At 46.2% G+C, this 8,953-nt stretch overlaps 1 protein-coding gene across 1 annotated transcript in view; it reads left to right on the top strand.

Moving 5' to 3' along the window:
* Nucleotides 1–588: 588 nt before the first annotated feature.
* The window catches only part of cdc16 (cell division cycle 16 homolog (S. cerevisiae)), a 76,849-nt gene continuing 68,484 nt past the window's right edge, over nt 589–8,953 (top strand). Inside the window, exons 1-3 of the mRNA XM_070891792.1 lie at nt 589–702; nt 2,107–2,161; nt 8,107–8,204. Coding sequence (XP_070747893.1) covers nt 643–702; nt 2,107–2,161; nt 8,107–8,204 — 213 coding nt within the window. The 5' untranslated portion in view covers nt 589–642. The remainder of the gene's footprint in view (nt 703–2,106; nt 2,162–8,106; nt 8,205–8,953) is intronic.

The raw sequence follows: 8,953 nt of genomic DNA, 5'->3' as shown, positions 1-8,953 counted from the left end.
AGGTGGGCATTGTTTTCCCCTTACTTCTGGGGTTCAGGCCTCTATGCTGCTCTGGACGCCAAGAGTGGCATTAATTCATTAGGAGTGACAATGTCTAGTTAAGAGTGGTAATCAACTGAAGTAAACACAGCCCCAGCCCTCTATGAATAAAGTACAGTTGCTAAGTATATACAATTACATAGAATGTAGACCACAGAAACAGGCCATTTGGCCCATGCTGGTGCTTATGCTCCACACGAGCCTCCACCCAACGCAGATTGCAGGAGGCTCTTTATGTCTGTACACATGAAAGGAAAGATCAAATTCAATTAAGCTGCCAAATCTCTTGTTCACCTCTTGCCCATGTACATCCCCCAGCAGCCAGCCCTGCTTAACTACCAGCAATAGTGTTAATTTGGATTTGTTTTAGGGGAAGTGCTGTGACCACTGCTGCTGTCAATCAGATCGGTTTATACCTAAACTTTTGCAGAAGTCAATCACTGCTGCGGTCTCTCAGAGCTTCACAATGAGCGCTGCCCCGCAGTGCTGCGTCTGCAGAGGTCCCGCTGCCGGCAGGGTAGGACCGTTTGTCCGGGCCGCGGCGCTCCTGGGGATGAGATTGTGAGACGGACGCCCGGAAGTGGCTGGATTGGCGTGGAGACAATGAGCCAAAAACAGAAAACGGAGCGGCTTCGGCGGCGGGTCCGACTCTACCTGGATCAGGTGAGAAACCCTCGCATCCCTTCCAGCTCTCCCTCAGTACCGCCCCTCCGACAGTGCAGCGCTCCCTCAGTACCGCCCCTCCGACACTCCCTCAGTACTGCCCCTCCGACAGTGCGGCGCTCCCTCAGTACCGCCCCTCCGACAGTGCGGCGCTCCCTCAGTACCGCCCCTCCGACACTCCCTCAGTACTGCCCCTCCGACAGTGCGGCGCTCCCTCAGTACTGCCCCTCCGACAGTGCGGCGCTCCCTCAGTACCGCCCCTCCGACAGTGCGGCGCTCCCTCAGTACCGCCCCTCCGACAGTGCGGCGCTCCCTCAGTACCGCCCCTCCGACAGTGCGGCGCTCCCTCAGTACCGCCCCTCCGACACTCCCTCAGTACTGCCCCTCCGACAGTGCGGCGCTCCCTCAGTACCGCCCCTCCGACAGTGCGGCGCTCCCTCAGTACCGCCCCTCCGACAGTGCGGTGCTCTCTCAGTACTGCCCCTCCGACAGTGCAGCGCTCCCTCAGTACCGCCCCTCCGACAGTGCAGCGCTCCCTCAGTACCGCCCCTCCGACAGTGCAGCGCTCCCTCAGTACCGCCCCTCCGACAGTGCGACGCTCCCTCAGTACCGCCCCTCCGACAGTGCAGCGCTCCCTCAGTACTGCCCCTCCGACAGTGCAGCGCTCCCTCAGTACTGCACTCGAGTGTCAGCCTGGATTTTTGTGCTCAAGTCCCTGGAGTGGGACGAACCCACAACCTTCTGACTGAAAGGCGAGAGTGCTGCCCACTGAGTGACGGCTGACAGACTGTATTGCGTCAGCTGTGCCACTGAGTCACAAGGTCGTGGGTTGAAGTCCCACTCCAGAGACTTGAGAGCAAAATATAGGCTGACACTCAGTGCAGTACTGAGGGAGCGCTGCACTGTCGGAGGGGCAATACTGAAGGATCTCTGCCCTGTCAGAGGGATTGTGTTGGGAGCGCTGCACTGTCAGAGGAGTAGTCCTGAGGGAACGCTGCACTGTCGGAGGTACCGTACTGAGGGAGCGACACACTGTTGGAGGTGCCGTCTTTCAGAGAAGACGTTAAACCGAGTCCCCATCTGCCCCCTCAGGTGGAAGTAAAAGATCCCATGGCACAATTTTGAAGAGGAGCAGGGGTGTTATCCCTGATTTCCTGGGATCCCTCAACCAATATCACTAAAACATGATCTGGTCATTATCACATTGCTATTTTTGGGAGCTTCCTGTGTGCAAATTGGCTGCTGTGTTCCTACATTGCACCAGTGACTACACTTCAAAAGTACTTAATTTGCTGTAAAGTGCTTTGAGACATTCTGAAGTTGTGAAAGGCGCTATAGAAATGGAAGTTCTTTTATTTTTATGCAAAGGGTAACAATGCTTTTACTATTTTTTTCTCCTTGCAGCAACAGTATCAGAGTGCTCTTTTCTGGGCGGACAAAGTTGCTTCACTATCCCGCGGTGAGCTCATTTTTATTACTTGAATTTTCAAGTTGGCTTAACCTGACCCTGACCAGTTTGTGAGTATAGCCACTGGCCTGGTCTTCCGCTTCACCTGGAGGTCTATGTTGCGACTGGTTGTCCCTTTTGGTCGTCCAGCATTGACCATCGTACCTGTCGTGGCCGGGCCCCTGCGGACTCTGTTTCTGTCCATGCACCTTTTTCAAAAAATTTAGATAATGTGAAGATGTATCAACTGGTGAAATTGTATCTCTACTCTAGATTTGCGTTCTGATAGTTCTGTTACCGAGAGCTGATAGAAATGCTAACTGTTCTCCTTGTGCTTCTGTGAATATCTGTTCAGTGAAGTGTAGACTCTGTTATATCAGTTTGAAACGAAGTAACAGTAAAGTTTAAAATAATAAAAATAGAATGAGGAAAGAGGAGAGGGAACAGAAATAAAGTTTAACATTTTAGATTTTAATTTCTAATGGTATTTGAAATGCTAGTTTTAATTGTGAAGTTCATAGCACAGTAATATAGAACATAAGAAATAGGAGCAGGAGTAGGCTATTTGGCCTCTCGAGCCCGCTCCGACATTCAGTAAGATCATGGCTAATCTTCCACCTCAACTCCACTTTCCTTCACTATCCCCATATCCAACACCGCCTCCAGTGCGCCAGTGCAGTCTTTGGCCGCCTGAGGAAAAGAGTGTTTGAAGACCAGGCCCTCAACACTGTCACCAAGCTCATGGTCTACAGGGCTGTAGTAATACCAGCCCTCCTGTATGGCTCAGAGACATGGACCATGTACAGTAGACACCTCAAGTCGCTGGAGAAACACCACCAGCGATGTCTCCACAAGATTCTACAAATCTCCTGGGAGGACAGACGCACCGACATTAGGGTCCTCGACCAGGCCAACATCCCCAGCATTGAAACACTGATCACACTTGATCAGCTCCGCTGGACAGGCCACATTGCTCGCATGCCAGACACGAGACTCCCAAAGCAAGCACTCTACTCTGAACTCCTTCATGGAAAATGAGCCAACGGTGGGCAGCGGAAACATTACAAGGACACCCTCAAAGCCTCCCTGATAAAATGTGTCATCCCTGCTGACACCTGGGCTAAAGACTGCTCTAAGTGGAGGAAGTGCAACCGGGAGCGCACTGAACACCTCGAGTCTCATTGCTGAGAACATGCAGAAATCAAGTGCAGGCAGCGGAAAGAGCGTTCGGTAAACCTGTCCCACCCACCCCTTCCCTCAACCACTGTCTGTCCCACCTGTGACAGGAACTGTGGTTCTTGTATTGGACTGTTCAGCCACATAAGAACTCATGTTAAGAGTGGAAGCAAGTCTTCCTCGATTCCGAGGAATTGCCTACGATGATGATCCCTTTATATCCAAAAATCTACCAACCTCTTTCTTGAATATACTCAATGACTGAGCATCCACAGCATTCTCGGGTAGAGAATTCCAAACAGTCAGAATTTCACCTCATCTCAGTCCTAAATGGCTGACCCCTTATTCTGAGATTGTGACCCCGGGCCCTCGACTCTCCAGCCATGGGAAACATCCTGCTTGCATCTACCCGGTCAAACCTTGTAAGAATTTTGTATGTTTCAATGAGATCACCTCCCATTCTAATCTCTAGAGAATATAGGCCTAGTCTACTCAATCTCTCCTCATAGGATAATCCCCCCATCCCAGGAATCAGTCTGGTAACCTTCGTTGAACTCTCTCTAAGGCAAGTATATCCTTTCTTGTGTAAGGAGACCAAAACTGTACACAATACTCCAGGTATGGTCTCACCAGGGCCATATATAATTGCAGTAAGACTTCTTTACTCTTATACTCCAATCCTTTTGTCATAAAGACTAATACACCATTTGTTTTCCTAATTGCTTGCTGGACCTGCATGTTAACTTCAAGTAATTTGTGTACAAGGACGCACGGATCCCTCTGAATATGAACATTTCCCAACTCTCTCCATTTAAAAACTATTCTACTTTTCTATTAATCTTACCAAAGTGGATAACTTCACATTTCTCCACTTCATATTCCATATTATATTTCATCTGCCATGTTCTTGCCCACCCACTTAACCTGTCCTACTCAATTTAAATAATGTTATTACTATATCTTCCAAGCTGTTTTAGTATTGTGATATGTGAGCTGATAACCAAACGATCAAGTTTGACCCAGGGAGACTGAAATTTCCCCTTGCAAGAATTTGGCAGGTGGAGTATAATGTTGGAAAGTGTGAGGTCATGCACTTTGGCAGAAAAAAAATCAAAGAACAAGTTATTATTTAAATGGAGAAAGATTGCAAAGTGCCGCAGTACAGCGGGACCTGGGGGTACTTGTGCATGAAACACAAAAGGTTAGTATGCAGGTACAGCAAGTGATCAGGAAGGTAAATACAATCTTGGCCTTTATTGTAAAGGGGATGGAGCATGAAAGCAGTCTTGCTACAGCTATATAAGGTATTGGTGAGGTCACATCTGGAATACTGCGTGCAGTTTTGCTTTCCATATTTAAGAAAGGATATACTATACTCTGGAGGCAGTTCAGAGAAGGTTCACTAGGTTGATTCCAGAGATTGACTTATGGGGCTTGACTTATGAGGAAAGGTCAAGTAGGTTGGGCCTCTACTCATTAGAATTCAGAAGAATGAGAGGTGATCTTATCGAAACGTATAAGATTGAGGGGGCTTGATAAGGTGGATGCAGAGAGGATGTTTCCACTGATGGAGACTAAAACTAGGGGGCGTAATCTTGGAATAAGGGGTCACCCATTTAAAACTGAGATGAGGAGAAATTTCTTCACTGAGGGTTGTATATCTGTGGAATTCGCTGCCTCAGAGAGCTGTGGATGCAGGGACATAGAATAAATTTAAGACACAAATGGACAGTTTCTTAACCGATAAGGGGTTATGGGGAGCGGGCAGGGAAGTGGACCCAAGTCCATGATCGGGTCAGCCATGATCGTATTAAATGGCGGAGCAGGCTTGAGGGGCCATATGACTTAATCCCGCTTCTATTTGTTATGTTCTTGTGGTGGCTAATGATCCGTTCACTCAGCAAGCTGCTCTGTAAAAATGGCTTTCCCTCTATATTTCTGTACTTTTCAAACTATTATTCTAAACAGCATTTTTCCCTATTACATTTTTTTTATAATTACTTTATTGTCACTCTGTGCTCCAATTGTTGTCATTCTGCTCTCATTGCCGTGGCATGCAAAATGGGCAGGAGGATTGAATGTGGGAATTGAACGGATTAACTGCACCGCTGGCCATTGAGAGAGCATTGTGTAAACACTCGTGTGGATCTATACAATCTATTATACTAATCGCGAATGAATCTTTTATAACTGCCTTGAATTCTGGAACTAATCTTAAATTTTCAAATAATCTGTGTTTTATAAATGAAAGCATTGTTAATGACAGTAATCTTGGCTGGGATAGTAAGATGGGCTGGAGAGCAAATCTGATCAGATATACTGAGTAAATTCAGCAGGGAGAGCTGTGTGCTCACAGGTAGTGTTGCAACAAATAAAACGGGGAAGCTGGCTCAACCGTGGCTAACAAGGGAAATTAGGGATAGTGTTAAATCTAAGGAAGAGACATATAAATTGGCCAGAAAATGCAGCAAACCTGGGGATTGGGAGAAATTTAGAATTCAGCAGAAGAGGACTAATGGTTTAATTAGGAGGGGGAAAATAGAGTATGAGAGTAAGCTTGCAGGGAACATAAAAACTGACTGCAAAAGCTTCTATAGATATGTGAAGAGGAAAATATACAGTCAGAATCAGGTGAATTAATAATGGCGAACAAGGAAATGGCAGACCAGTTGAACAAATACTTTGGTTCTGTCTTCACTAAGGAAGACACAAATAAACTCCCGAGAATACTAGAGGACCGAGGGTCTAGTGAGAAGGAGGAACTGAGGGAAATCCTTATTCGTCAGGAAATGGTGTTAGGGAAATTGATAGGATTGAAGGCAGATAAATCCCGAGGGCCAGATCGTCTGCATCCCAGAGTACTTAAGGAAGTGGCCCTCGAAATAGTAGATGCATTGGCGGTGGTTTTCCAACATTCCATGGATTCTGGTCAGTTCCTATGGACTGGAGGGTAGCTAATGTAACCCCAGTTTTTAAAAAAGGAGGGAGAGAGAAAACACGGAATTTTAGACCGGTCAGCCTGACATCGGTGGTGGGGAAAATGCTGGAATCAGTTATTAAAGATCGAGTAGCAGCGCATTTGGAAAGCAGTGATAGGATTGGTCCAAGTCAACATGGATTTATGAAAGGGAAATCATGCTTGACAAATCTTGTAGAATTTTTTGAGGATGTATAAATAGTAGAGTGGATAAGGGAGAACCAGTGGATGTGGTGCATTTGGTCTTTCAAAAGACTTTTGACAAGGTCCCACACAAGAGATTGGTGTGCAAAATTAAGGCACGTGGTATTGGGGGTAATGTATTGACGTGGATAGAGAACTGGTTGGCAGACAGGAAGCAAAGAGTGGGAATAAACGGGTCCTTTTCAGAATGACAGGCAGTGACTTGTGGCATACTGCAAGGTTCAATGCTGGGACCCCAGCTATTTACGATATATATTAATGATTTTAGAAGAAGGAATTGAATGTAATATCTCCAAGTTTACAGATGACACTAAGCTGGGTGGCAGTGTGAGTTGTGAGGAGGATGCTAAGAGGCTGCAGGGTGACTTGGACAGATTGGATGAGTGGGCAAATGCATGGCAGATGTAGTATAATGTAGATAAATGTGAGGTTATCCACTTTGGTGGCAAAATCAGGAAGGCAGACTATTATCTGAATGGTGACAGATTAGTAAAAGGGGAGGTGCAACGAGACCTGGGTGTCATGGTACATCAGTCATTGAAAGTAGGCATGCAGGTACAGCAGGTAGTAAAGAAAGCAAATGGTATGTTGGCCTTCATAGCGAGAGGATTTGAATATAGGAGCAGTGAGGTCTCGCTGCAGTTGTACAGGGCCTTGGTGAGGCCACACCTTGAGTATTGTGTGCAGTTTTGGTCTCCTAATCTGAGGAAGGACATTCTTGCTATTGAGGGAGTGCAGCGAAGGTGATTCCCGGGATGGCAGGACTGACATATGAAGAAAGACTGGATTGACTAGGCTTATATTCACTGGAATTTAGAAGAATGAGAGGGGATCTCATCGAAGCATATAAAATTCTGACGGGATTGGATAAGTTCGATGCAGGAAGAATGTCCCCGATGTTGGGGAAGTCCAGAACCAGGGGTCACAGTCTAAGGATAAGGGGTAAGCCATCTAGGACTGAGATGAGGAGAAACTTCTTCACCCAGAGAATTGTGAACCTGTGGAATTCTCTACCACAGAAAGTTGATGAGGCCAGTTCGTTGGATATATTCAAAAAGGAGTTAGATGTGTACCTTATGGCTAAAGGGATCAGGGGGTATGGAGAGAAGGCAGGAGTGGGCTACTGAAGTTGCATGATCAGCCATGATCATATTGAATGATGGTGCAGGCTCGAAGGGCCGATTGGCCTGCTCCTGCACCTATTTTCTATGTTTCTATTTATCTAAGAGGAGGAAGAAAGCAAATTGTGAGGACGCCACAAAAAATCTGCAAAGGGATATAGGGCTAGATTTTCCACTTTGTTTGCATGCATAACGACAACTTAACGTCCATTTTAATGCTGAAATGATATATAACGCCCAGATATCGCCCATTTAGTCACAAAATGGAAACTATTTTCTGTGTTTCTATGCAACACAGTTGCGAATATTCTGCGAGCTGTTCTTCCTTCGAGCGCAGTCGCTGCTGGGAGCACTGAATTTACGTCTCCACAGATTGTTCGCTGTGTGCTGTCCGTGTGTGTTGGGCAGCCTCCGTTTTGTTGCTCAGTTGCAGCGTTGGCATATTTAAGTGTTGATAACTCTCTTGTTTTGTGTTGTAGAGGAGCCCCAGGATATCTACTGGCTGTCCCAGTGCCTTTACCTCACAGCCCAGTACCACAGGGCTGCCCACGCTATTCGATCCCGCAAGCTTGATAAGGTATGATTTCTTTCCCAATATTTATACTCCTTGTGATTATTTGAGTAACTTCAAATTTTTCTACAGAACTCACCACATTCATTTTGCCTGCTTAGACTCTAAAGGGATGACATAGATTTTGCAGCACAGAAACAGGCCATTCGACCCAAATGGTCCGTGCCGGTATTTATGCTCCACACGAGTCTCCTCCCACCATACTTCACCTCGCCCTATCAGCATATCCTTCTATTCCTTTCTTCCTCATCTGTTTATCAAGTTTTCACCTTAAATGCATCAATGCTATTTGCCTGAACCACTCCCCTTGATAGTGAGTTCCACATTCTCGCCACTCTTTGGGTAAAGAAGTTCCTCCTGAATTCCCTATTGGATTTGGATTTATTAGTGACTATCTCTTATATTTATGGCCCCTATTGTTGGTCTCTCTCACAAGTGGAATCAACTTCTCTACATCTACCCTATCAAACCCCTTTTATAATTTTAAAACTCTATTAGGTCACCCCTTGGCCTCCTCTTTTCTAAAGAAAAGAGCACCAGCCTGTTCAGTCCTTCCTTAGAAGTATATGCTGGTGTCATCCTTGTGAATCTTGTGTTGCACCTTTCTCTTGTACCTCCATATCTTATGTTGTGTCGGCGCGGTGTGTCGCAGCATTTTTAAACAATTCAACTTCAAAGGATATTTTCGTGTATTATTTCACAGATTGTTTCCTTGATTATCAATAAGCCGCCTTGCAGCTCAATGCTGTATAAAT

The sequence above is a fragment of the Pristiophorus japonicus genome, chromosome 10 (genome assembly GCF_044704955.1).
Source record: "Pristiophorus japonicus isolate sPriJap1 chromosome 10, sPriJap1.hap1, whole genome shotgun sequence".
NCBI lineage: Eukaryota > Metazoa > Chordata > Chondrichthyes > Pristiophoridae > Pristiophorus > Pristiophorus japonicus.
This window is presented reverse-complemented; position numbering and strand designations above follow the sequence as displayed.